General features: G+C 31.5%; 2 protein-coding genes across 3 annotated transcripts in view; one reads left to right on the forward strand and one right to left on the reverse strand.

Moving 5' to 3' along the window:
- The window catches only part of LOC125062506 (frequenin-1), a 103,437-nt gene that overhangs the window by 6,280 nt on the left and 84,345 nt on the right, over positions 1 to 12,812 (reverse strand). For both annotated transcript variants that reach the window (XM_047668487.1, XM_047668488.1), the window contains 3 exons: positions 1,412 to 1,436; positions 732 to 780; positions 370 to 459 (listed from right to left, as the gene is read on the reverse strand). In XM_047668487.1, the coding sequence (XP_047524443.1) occupies positions 370 to 459; positions 732 to 780; positions 1,412 to 1,436 (164 nt within the window). The remainder of the gene's footprint in view (positions 1 to 369; positions 460 to 731; positions 781 to 1,411; positions 1,437 to 12,812) is intronic.
- Positions 3,550 to 4,728, forward strand: LOC125062504. The gene is made up of 2 exons (XM_047668485.1): positions 3,550 to 3,594; positions 3,659 to 4,728. Exons 1-2 carry the CDS (start codon positions 3,556 to 3,558, stop codon positions 4,430 to 4,432), a joined length of 813 nt encoding a protein of 270 aa, XP_047524441.1. The 5' UTR covers positions 3,550 to 3,555; the 3' UTR covers positions 4,433 to 4,728.

Below are 12,812 nucleotides of genomic sequence, written 5' to 3' on the forward strand. Positions count from 1 at the left end.
CACCACTGCAGTGTTACCAAGTTCGAGGCAATTAATGGCAATCGGTATAATTTGTAATCTATATTTTACTAGCTTTGGGCTTATGTTTTATACTATAAAATCTCAATACTCTAGTGAACTAATACTGCATATACTATTCTTCCTATCTCCCTAAGGTATTTTTGGATTATCTATAGGTAGAGATTTGTAATTAGTACTGATTTTATTTTATTGTAATCATAATTTACCTTTTTAATTTTATATGCTTTATGTGCGCATTGTACAAAGTGACATATATGTAGTAATAAATCTTAAACGCGAATTGGTATATCATCATGATATATTAGTGAAAGTAGACTCATTCTCGATTAGGTTTATTTGCAAACTTACGTTGTTTTCGTCGAAGACTCGAAATACAAGAGAGGCGAATTTGCTCGGGTCACCTTGAGGGAAGAACTGCTTGTAGATTTTTATGAAGCCCTGAAACAATTGGTATGATTTAGGCTAGGATTTTATGTATGAAAAGTGAAAGAGCAAGTGACAGAAATTGATCTTAATAATTTTGTTTCTTTTGAATATTTGATTTGATGCACACATCATTATATCAAATAAAATAAATGTGTTGAGTTTTAGTAAACGTTAGCTTGACTACAAATTTATGAATAGCTTACAACAAAATATTGTTTTCAATGTTATATAAATATTGACATTACCGTAGAATGGATTGATATAAAAAAAGATGTGAAACGCACCTGTTCTGTTAGTAAGCCATTAGGACAGTCCTTTAGAAATCCTTTGTGCCTGTAAAAGTAAAAAATCGTAACGTAATATGAAAAACTTCTTTAAAAGGCTTCTCTTCTATAATCGCGAATTGGTTACATTGACTTCCTCGGTTGCTGTACTCATCGAGAGGAATTATGTAAAAAAATTAAAAAAAAAAACATGTTTATCAAAGCAAAGTCAATCATTATAATAAAAATAGAGTAACTCTATTTATGGCAACTTAGATTATTGCCATCGCATGTATTTAACACTTATTATCCATTCCAGCCTACATTTTTTAATTAGAAACTATATCCTGATGTAGGACAGCCTATATATACGTGATTTGTATATCACTTATTGATAACCGATTAATCTCTTTTATAATGTCTTCAGTTTACAAGCGGTGTGCTGTGAGCACAAAGTTTCGCGTTACTTTAGTGTATATTTTTAAAATTTCAAATAAGTTTCGATTTTCGTTTCCCCAGGACTGAGTATAAAGAATTTACTAGCTATTAATTCTTTTAGTACAAAACATTAATTATAAATGAATATAATAAAACTGTTTATGAGCTTGCTTTTCATTAAAAATAGTTAATTAATCACTGTTTATAGCACATAATAAATTAAATGCCTCATAAAGAATTAAATTAAACATTAAATAACTTACCAAAGCCGTATCTCTTTTTCCGTAACTGAAACAAGTAATATCTTTATTAAAAATTGTTATCAAAGATAATTTTTTACAACAAAATATTTCTACCAACATCTCTATCACTTAAAGATTTTCCTGTTTTTCAGTGTGATAAATTAAATTGTTATGAGTGTACAAAATACTTTTAAAAACCAGCAAAACAACCAGGGGCTACAAGCCTTGCTTAAGTTTTTTGTAAGACTTGACCTTTGCCACAAGTTTTCATGTTTTGTTCGCCGCGCTAGCAAGTAATTATTGCACACATAATAAGACGGAGCATACAAACTCAGGGTTGTGATTCTTATGTCCCACTAGGACAATACTTCTTATATAGATTGTCAAAAGCGTTCATCTTTTTCATTACAAAATAAGTTCAACTATGATTCGATATGTGAATATGGTAATCAAACTCAAACTACAAATAACTTTATTCATATAGGTAAACAAGTACACATATGAACGTCAAAGCAGAAGTTAAATTAGTTGTAAATTTACATTTACTACCACTTTGCAAGGCGTAGAGCAGGCACTGGCAAGAAACGTTCAGCCACTCTTTTTAATCTTTAAGTCATACAAATTGTTTGAACTGGAGCAAATCAATCCCAGGGATTGGGATCATTTAAATATTCGTCAAATTTATAAAAAGCTTTATTGCTTAACAATAAAAGTTAAAAATCTTTTCAATTGAAATATATATAACAATAGATATACCACGCTGGTGGTAAGTACAATTATTATAAAAATATTTAAAATACTGTAGGAAGGACTGCAAACTGCGCCCTCACTCTGTAACTTCGAATAGGAATAGCGATAAATATTCCGCCGTTTTTGTTTGCAATGTAGTTCAAGTTAATTCAATATCTGTAGCTCTGATATCGAAACTTTGGGATCGCACGGACCAAAATCTCATGAATGGGACCGAGGTCACTGTTTCGCTATGAATGTATAAAAAAAATCATCGTCTCGTAGCAATTACGTATGGTATTTTATGTTATGACACTCAGGAGCTAAGTAATCCACTGAAAAGTTTCTTTGAGATTTCATTGTTACGATTATCAAGCCAAATCTCTTGGTCTCAATTCGTCAAAGCCCGAAATTGGGGAATTGAACTTCAAATACGAGTAAGTAGCACAGAATTCGGTGCAAATTTCATATACTAAATAACAACAACAAAGATTGTGATAGTATATAAATATATTCGAATAATTTCCTTGTTAGAAACAAGGTAATTACAACGTAAATTAATATGTTTGATATCATATATATTTTACTGTTCGTTATTCTCAGATTTACTTATTTCTTAACAATTTCACATTTAATATATTTTCGTTTAAGAACAAAATCAGGTAGTTCTAAATTACTAGTCGGATCGCTAATATTTATTTGTTCGTTAATCTGATAACGTTAAACCAACGTTACTTAATCTTCCGTTGCATAACAAAAATAAATCCCCGATATCCTGGGTTTTATGTCCAAATAAATAATAATTGATGGCTTGATGGACACAGGTAGATCACCTACTTGTATCGATGATAACTCATATATAGGTAGGTGTTTGTTCGCTAACCAATCGGGTGTTATTCAACTTAAAACATTATTGAATTAAGAAAACGTTAAAAAGTTACATTTTATCTTGTGCAGCCCAGCACTGCTGTGAGTTTAAAATCGAACCCAAACTGTGCACTTGTGGATTTGCTATATGTATATTAAACCCTTGTTTGTATTACGAAGGTAGGTAACATCATGTAACCGGCATGTCTATACCAAACAATTGGCAACGTGTGTCAGACGCACAAGGCTTATCATCGACTCGTCTTTGACAAAATTGACGTTTTATACAGAGAGAGTAATATGACGCCAAAATCAACAGAATTTTCGATATATTGCTTCTAAGCTACCACACCAAAGCGAATAAACACGTATGAGTTACCTATAAGCTTAAGATAGACCCAAGATGATTTAAAGATCTTTTCTATATTATGCAAATCATAAAGAGCGGAAGTATACTTAATATGAGATTTATGGTAATCTATCCAACCTTTTTATAATATCATGGGGAAAAGTTTTATATAAAAACTAATCGTAACATAAGAACGTTTCAATGTTGTGACAACACCACTATGGACAGCTTTAGAATAATTTTAATATCTGTTATATTGGTTAGTAAACTAATGGATAAGGATTATTTTTTTTACATTTTTTCATTTATATTTTTTGTTATAGGTCGTACCGTTCGTTCATTGTATACCTCAAGGATACTTTTATTCAAGACCCGATATGGCCTTTGAGTTACCAAGAATTGAAAGTAATAAACTGACCAGACATACCGGACAGGTATTGCAAAAAACTGTCTCGTTTAAAGTTTCACATGAAGCGCATCAGCCGTTTAATGTTTATGCCGATGGCGTTTTTATAAATCCCAATCGTCCTGCTACCAATGGATATTATAGTGAAGGAACGTTGCAAAATAATAATCCATACAGCGTTGATACATTGAACGGAAACGCCATACAAAATACCTACTCATCACAAGACACTAACTCTTTCCTAAACAACGTCAACAACGGTTACTCTCCGGCTAATCAATTAAGTAAGATCCAGTCAGATATTTTAGGTGTGACCAGTCAAACTACTCAATCACCGTCAATTATAAAACATATATACTTTCACGTTCCGCAACCGGACGTAGAAGAAAACGTTCGTCCGATCAAGCCACAGGCAAAAAAGACATACAGGATTGTATTCATAAAACTCCCCGCTCAAACCTTATTCAATTCACGAACTCAATCAATAATCAAGCCAAGTACTATCGAAGAAAAGACGCTTATATACGTCCTAATAAAGAAACCGGAAGAGAAACAAATTATTGTTCCCAAATCCCACAAATTGTCAGAGCATGAAGTTGTCTTTGTCAAATATAAAGAAAATATGGCTACAAGAACTGAGACCATTGAAACACCACGCAGGATTCTATCTAACTTTCAAGATGAGATATAATCAAATCATCCTTGAGAGATCAATGCTGATTTGTATATTGTATTTAAAATTAAGTGCTCTACCGTAAATGGTTTTGACTCATTGTAAATTCAATTTCTTTTATGTCTAAATGCAAAGCGCGTGTAACTCAGTTACGGATATGCAATGTATTGTATTTTACATCATTGTATGAGATCTACGATAAGAGGTAATGCTGAATAGAGCAAATATGTTTGTTAAATTGTAGGTAGTCAGATATTTATCTAACAAGAAAAGGTCGAATAAAAATTTGTAGTACTTATAATTAAAAATTTCAAAAGTACGTCATTAAATGTTCTTTACAATTTTATGTTATTTATTTTAAAGGGCAGACTCGTAAAGCTTATAAATCGCATATAGGGATGAACTTTAGTATTTGGAAAAAGAAACTGAATAATAAATCTGCGCATCTTTTATTTATTAAGAAAAGTAATGTTTCTCGACTTTCCGGGTGCTATATATCAACGGTAGACATAATATTGGGTTCATAACATATTACGAGTGACGTCGTGATAACTCACGCGGAATTTCGTATTATGTAACCCATATATGTTATATAATTTTATGTACGCTATTACAAAATTATTATTTATATACGCTTTGTTATTTTAAATAACAAAATAATTAAAATAAATATATGATTTTGATATACAGACGTCCGACTAAGCACTAAGTCGTTTCTGAATCTTAGGTTGTCTTAAGTGTGATATCATTCAGAGTAGAGACTTAGCGAAAACTAAGTTTGCCCTACGTTTGTGTTTTTATTGAAACATTAATAAAATTATTTTAAATAGTATTTGTTATTCATATATTCCATAATGATACGAGAATTAATTCAATATCAGCTAAATTAGTTACCTTTTGGTAGATATATTTCGCATAAACCTGAACTTAGTGTATTCATAGCATCGATCTATCATAACAAAGGACAGATCGACAATATGATTACGCTACAATAGCAGCATACGCTTGAGATACATTAGGATAATTTTAACTTTCTGTTTGAAGTCGATTTTAATGACGTCACCGAATTTACTCAAACTTAAATTGAAAGTTGATTTGCAAACCAAATTATCCAATTTAGTTATTTAATTTACTTACACACTAACTGCTTTTTTAATCCTTCCGTACCAAAACAGTTATTTTTATCTATATAAGAGAAAGATAAGTACGAACACAAAAGATATATATTTCTTGTCTATTGACGACAGTCTGTAGTCCTGTTTAGACGTTATAGAAATAGTCGATTAGATTAAAAAATATCACTCGGGTTCATGTCGAACAAATGTGTATTTTTAAAGAGCAATGTAGACTTATACAGATCAGACAAGGCTAGAGACAGGGATTTATTATTTGATAGTAAAATAAATGTAGCCCTTATATCGGCACTGTGATTGATATCAGTGGCCGACAGGGGCGATGTGAACGGATAAAGCCTACTTCCGGTGCGCTGAAGGCTAACCTGTACCACTGAATACTTTTTAAATTAAGCTGTAGTTAAGAACAAATGTAACTTAAAAAATTTGGAATTTACGTTATAAAACGTGTCATACTTATGATCAACAAATCATCGAAGGACACTCTTTATGGCTTGCAGTGTTAATTGAAGATTTAACAATCTATTGGTGCGCAGTTCTTATAATAAAAGAGTATTTTTTTCGTCTGGTTTAACTATCCAAATAACAATTGAAATATTAATAATTAATGTAAAATTAGTTAAAAGTTTCAATGTATAAAATTGATAATAGAACACGTGGTCCACAATAGGAATTAAACATGGTACTGCATTAACATGGTACATTTTACTAGTAGTATAAGAAATTGTTAATATTTTATCGAGGCGCCTGTTTCTTTCGCATTTGGTGTATGTTTATTAAAAGTTTGCTCTGTATTATATATTTTACCGTATACATAAATCGACCATGTTGCTGTCTCGTGGTTAATCAAAGGTCGCTAATGCACACTAATACAAGTGGCATACTTAATGAATTTGGAACATTGGATAGTTTTTATTAAAACCATACAAAAATGTTAATGAATATAGAAGAGTTCTGTGGCGAGGTGATTGTGAATATTTGCTAAAAGAATTGATCAGGAGCTTTAAATTTCGCAGATCTATCGGAAATTATAAAAAATACAGTGATATATAAATTTTTCGGCCCTGGATATAAATATTTATTTATTTTTTAGTACTACGAAATTTAATAAAACTTATCAATCATACAAATCCATTAAAATGAACGTCAACGCTACCAAATCCAATTTAGTTTTCAATTTGGTTTCGATTAACAACCTAAAATAGTAAAATATTAATAATAAGTTGATTCTATAAATCTTTAGTTTGATTAAATCCACACTAGGGGCAACTGTTAGGTGCGCTAGTAAAAAACATCGGTGTTCCAGTTCAAGCGCACGACCTCTGGCATGAGAACCGCAATCACTAGTTTAACCCTCCTTTCAGCTTGTCATTTCAATACAGATATAAAAACATATAAATCCATCCTTCGTCATAAAAATATCCTCCATCAACTGAGTGGTGCAAGCCATGACGATTCTAGTTTTTAAATCGAATCGTGCAAACCCAAAATACACAAGACGCTTCTCGCTTCAAAACAATTCAATGAAATAATGAAAATTCTTTTTAAAACATAAAAATAATTGTAACTATGGATTGAACAGTTGAGGCCAAACAATTGGAAAGAAGAGTAGCGAAGTTTACGCCTTAATTAAATTAAATACATTGCTCTTACCGCCGCACGGTTTCTACTAACGATCTCTCAACACCACAAAGCTTTTTTATTTTCTCAGTCAGTAATTTTTAATTATACGAGAACAATGCTAGAGTACAATCCCTTGCAGTGCAAAAATCGGTCATCCCAACAACGAAATGCTAATGAATAAAAAAATTCATACTGTTTGTTAATCTGAGCTGAATGAGAGGTATAATTAAATTAATATATTGTGCAACTGACATCATTTTAAATATTAGCTAAGTTATTATTGTATTGATAATGCTTAAGAGTTAATTTAAAAATACTATAATTGTTTGAGTGCTCTGTTGCTTGAGAGACTCACTAGCTAAGACTGCTGTACCAACTATCATCAAATTCAAATTTAATTAAGCCAGAGATAAAAACTCGGAAACTCTACGAAATGTTTGTTGTATTTTGTTAGCATGATCGAAATAAGCTCGGTTGTGTTCCCCCAAAAAAACGAAACGACTGATCGGGCCGTTCGATTGTGATTGACCTAGACGATGTTGACTAATCAAAACCGAAGCGCCATAATGTTTTTTTATTCATAGACGCCAGTTAAATCGCTAGTTTTATCCTTATCCTCGTGTAACTTCGTAAATACCGTGAAAAAGAACATTATTTAATTAAAAATAAGATTCATTTGTAAAAGACAATCAGATTAGAACCACCTTCGTATCTAGAGAAACATCAAAGAATTTGTTCAAAAACTTGCGATCTAATTAAGTGAATCCTTTTTTTGTAAGGTTTTGTATATATCTACCTAATTTAATCAATTTTTTTGAAATGAAAGTTAAAGATATGAAATTACATAGTACATACGCAAATAGATCTTTTATATTCTTCTGTCAAAATAAACCTCTCATTGCTCTACAATTAAATTAAGTAACGTAAATATTAAGTCATGTATTCAATTTCTGTTCAACGAAATATTAAAAAGAACCCAAACATTGTCTTTAAACCAAACATCCGTGCTTGTTGGGTGTTTAGTAAACATTTGTAAATTTCCTGTAACCTCACTCAAGTTTGTATTGTGGACTTTGCAATGTGTGGATACCGTGAAAGAACTGTAAGTCGTCTAAATTATTCCTTTTATACCACCTTGTTTTAGTAGTATTTAAAATATAGTAAAATCCAGTTGCCTGAAAATGGTCGCTTCAGTCAGAGTTTTTAAGTTATTTTTATAACTATTAGATTTCAATTATAGTATTTTAGTCGACAAATTCAATTTTCAATTTTTATTGGAGTTAAAAAAGCTACTAAACATTCGAATTATGCTCAGGGTGATTAGAACGCCTTTTAATAAAAAATCATTAAAATAAAAAACGATTGTTGGTTGTTTATTGAAAGTTAGCCGACCTCTTTTGAGACAGCGAGTTACTAAATATGTAGATAAAATACTTTTCAATCGTTTATTTTTTTTAGCGGATGCCTAGTGTGCCGTTTAAGATAATTGCCATATTTCATGAAATATACTTTTGCGCTGTGGAAAAAAATTAATGTTTAAAGAAATAGTGCTGTTACTAGCTCATATATACAACAAGACTAAAATTGTCATTGTGGAAACCGTTATTATACCTATTTCAAATCCCTATTGAGACATAGATTATGTTAAGTTTAGAAAAAACCTACACATTCTTGTATTCGATTGATTTTATAGTAATGTTATGTTTTAATTGTGCTGTAAAATAAACGTGTCTAAATGTAGGAAGTTTTTAAAAAATTCCAACGTTTCACCTTTGAATTTTTATTACTATAACTTTTAATGAACACGTCTGTACTTTTCAGAATATACTCGTGCTGTTTGCGCTAACGACAGCTCAAAGTTTACCAATTTACAACGGCTTTAGCGTGAAATTCAGTCCTCTATTGAATAAGGAAGAAATAAGACCTAAAACGTTTGGTGCCCTCTTCGCAAAAATACCCCAAGAGCCGCGAGCTGCTCAAGAAGCTCTCCAAAGAAAACTACTCTCTAAAGTAGATGTCCTTGGTGCTGGGTGTACAAACCAAGTAGCTAAAATCCTCTATCAAACTCCTTTTGCTCAAAACGCCAGTATTAACTCAACATTAACTGAGTCCAATTACATTCATATCCCAATTATTCAACAGCAAGTTGAAGAGTATAAAATTTTAATAGCAGCAGCGCCACCTGATGTGAAGATTAATGCATTCGATGACAGACCATTGGTTGTATATATCGTGTTTCCAAATGACGCATTCACAGATAATGTAATAATGCCAAAAATATATTTCGTACATGAAGCAAAGGGACACATTGATATACATAAAAAGAAGCTTGATCCAATTATATTAGTCGACCATAAAAGAAAGGTGACAAACCTGAAGAGCAATGAAATTTCTAAATTTGTTAAATTCAGAAATAAATTGATCAATCATTATAGAAGTGTAAATAAATGATTGTCGAATTCTCCAAATATATTTGAAAAAAAATTATAAAAGAAAACCCTTTTAAATATATATTTTCTCGTATTCAACAACAAGAATAATATTATATACATATTTAGTAAACCAAATTTGTTTACAAATAAGGAATAATATGTTTTAATTTATGGACTATAGGCATTCATAAGTTTTTAACTTGCACTTGTAGGTTTCGTTGAACAAGCTTTATAGCGTACAATGGGCAACACAAGTAAACGAGGCCGCCGAACGATACGTTTCTTTATTGAAATATTGTAAATTTTATTGAATCTTATAATGTTGTACTCAACCTATACTTCTAATATTTCTAACAAGAACCAGAACAGTACTTAAGAAAATAAAAGAGAGTTTTCCTATATTTGGCGTATTTAATAAATTCCCTTCAGCTATTAGAATATACGGTTAGAGGTCGAGATGATTCGCCCTTGAACTTAAAATAACAATTTCGGGCAAACCACTCGGAATATGAAACGATATTTGAGTGACTTTTATAAGGCGAGTTCAAAGTTGCAATATCGATTTATTTAAAACATAAAATCATTTTAGATGATTGGTACCGATAGTCTATAGTAACAAGCGTAAGATACTTTCTAGCAATTGAAGTAGATGTTAGAAGCGTGCGATGCTTATGTCACTCGCAAAGTATTTTTGTGTAAAGCCATTGTCTTTAAAATCCCGAAGAAGGTTTTTAATTTGACGTATATTTTATTGTGTATGTCTGTGCACACCTTCGCCCGTTGACTGATCTTTATAATATACGTATAATTTGATAATTAGTTTTCGGGATATAAAGTGAAGTATCTCGATAAGCATTTCTATAATTACATTATTATTTTATAGATATTTAAACGGACTTATGACATATTTCGTTGCATAATTTCGTAGAGGGTGGTGACCGATATTGGGGTGGGAGTGGACTTAAATTTAGTTAAGAGCACTTTCCAACGTTGCTGTTAAATCGATTGGCTGAATAAACAATGTTTTGTGAAGTGATACAAAAAACAAACAAACCATTTCACAGGGATATAAATATAAGGTAAATTATAGGAAAATTTAGCTGTCCATTAAAGAGGGAGATGTCCTTAGATACTACTCAGTCATCACTCATCACTATAAATCGATTATGGGGTGCCAGCTTACAGCGCTCCCTCTTAGCACAAAGTTCAGGAATCCTTTATACAATTAAAATTAAGTATCGTGAGCATAACAGAAGGCAATTTATGTTGTGTGTTTGGCCAACTGTGCTTATAAAAACTTAACATCCAGTGTAAGTTTATACTTATAAAAATGAAGCTTATCTTAAAAATTTAGAAATGTGACTTAGCTATGATTCCCGTTTGTCAAAATCCAATACATTTCCGATGTACGGAAGTCAGATTTGATAACTAAGCGTCTGTCACAAACAGACACAAGATAATTATTATGTCTTTACCGGTCACTGTCAGTTGTCCTTTAGAAGGGAGACACATTTAATGCAAGTCGCCATTCCACGACGATTAGCTACGGTACTTCGTTAATTCGGTCGGACCGTGATGTTATACCTGATGTTAACTCTATATCATTCCTCTTCATTCTAATTTAATCCTTTGATTTCCGAAAATAAGTTCCGGCGGAGAACAGTGCGGGTATAGGTATGTTATCTAAAGCTGGCGGCTTCAACACATTTACACTTTGTGCTTGTGTAGTGTCTGTGAATAAGCGCGAGACGTGATGTCAAACTGAAATACAATCACAAATACATCATGAAAAGACTGTCCATCTCTTTCGCGCTCGGTCAAGCTTATGAGTATAAAAGAGACAGTTATTGTTTTTCTTTTGCTACTGTTAATGTTGATCTTTACTGTTTTATATTATTATTATTTTATACATGTTGATCTTTTTTCAAACATTACCAGGGCAATCTCGTGAAATGGTGCACAATGTTTTTAATTATTTTAAGCATCTTAATAAAAACAGTTTAATGAAAAAAAATTATATTTAATTTGACATCAGATGCGACTGGGGTTTCTAAAGTATTGAAAGAATAGTTAGTGAAGTAAAAGTGAAGTGTGTTGAGCTAGATGGAGCTTATGACGAAAAATTAAAAATTATTTACACGAACTACTCTTTCACGTTCTTGGTCTGGCTTAGAACTTTTGGATCCACCCTCGTATGCACCTAATATTTATATGTATTTGACACATTTTTATTTATTTACAACCCTGGGTGGGTTGCTTACCTTACTAAAACCAGAGTGGACTAAAATGTATAGCATGGCAAAAAAATCATATTTTGAAACATACTGTATGTGAAATTGCATTAGTGTGAGTACTGTGAACCAGTGCCAGCTTTCGATAACCGACCTATAGTCAAACTCTGCAGTTGTATATTAAAATTTTATTTTATTATACCATAGGATAATACTTTTTGTTTTCATTCTCACCATTCCAATCTTCGACTTTTTAGATATTTCTCATCGCAATTATTTATGGATTTTATTTTATGCATTTACTAATACGACAAAGAATAGTCAACCAACTTTAGGAAAGGGTATGAATAAAAAAACTAGGTTAAAGCTGTAAATAGACCAATCGAGTTTGACAAACGACGGCCATGAATTCTAAATAAATTGCTTAACAGAGAATGGTACAAAACAAAGCTTTTAAAGTGAAGAATGTATTTTTCAAACGCCTAAATAATTTTATTTTATTTTGCGATTATATCTCCTAATTTTATAAAGGTACATCGACTCCCATGTTAAAATATCACGATTATAAGTTACCTGTACAATATATATTAACCAATTATTATAAAGAGAAAAAATTCAAAAATAACTTGAACGATTTCAAATTTCCTTTCTCGATTACAATGCTACGTTATCCCTGAGTACCGTAGGCTATATTTGTTTCCAAAATATTTTTATATGGGCCAGCAGTCCAAAGCGGGCTAAGCTAGTAAAATACCAAAAGGATTAACATGCACTTACTACACTAGTGTTAAACGTTTTGCATAATCTACTTTTCAAGCAAGTTAAAGCTGAAGTTATAAGGATTACGGGCATGTTCGACGCAGTTTTAAGTGTTTCACTTAAACATGATCGAATTATTTTATGAGTTTAAAAGCTTTAAAACAATATTTGTTCATTGCTTTGTAGTATTTATCCGTTAGATCATATAAATTCTGTAGAT

Source organism: Pieris napi, chromosome Z (genome assembly GCF_905475465.1).
Source record: "Pieris napi chromosome Z, ilPieNapi1.2, whole genome shotgun sequence".
Lineage (NCBI taxonomy): Eukaryota > Metazoa > Arthropoda > Insecta > Lepidoptera > Pieridae > Pieris > Pieris napi.

Coding starts and splice junctions, on each gene's coding strand:
- LOC125062504 (XM_047668485.1), top strand. CDS start 3,556: ATGGACAGCTTTAGAATAATTTTAATATCTGTTATATTG. Junction 3,595..3,658: donor TTTTAATATCTGTTATATTG/GTTAGTAAACTA, acceptor TTTTTGTTATAG/GTCGTACCGTTCGTTCATTG.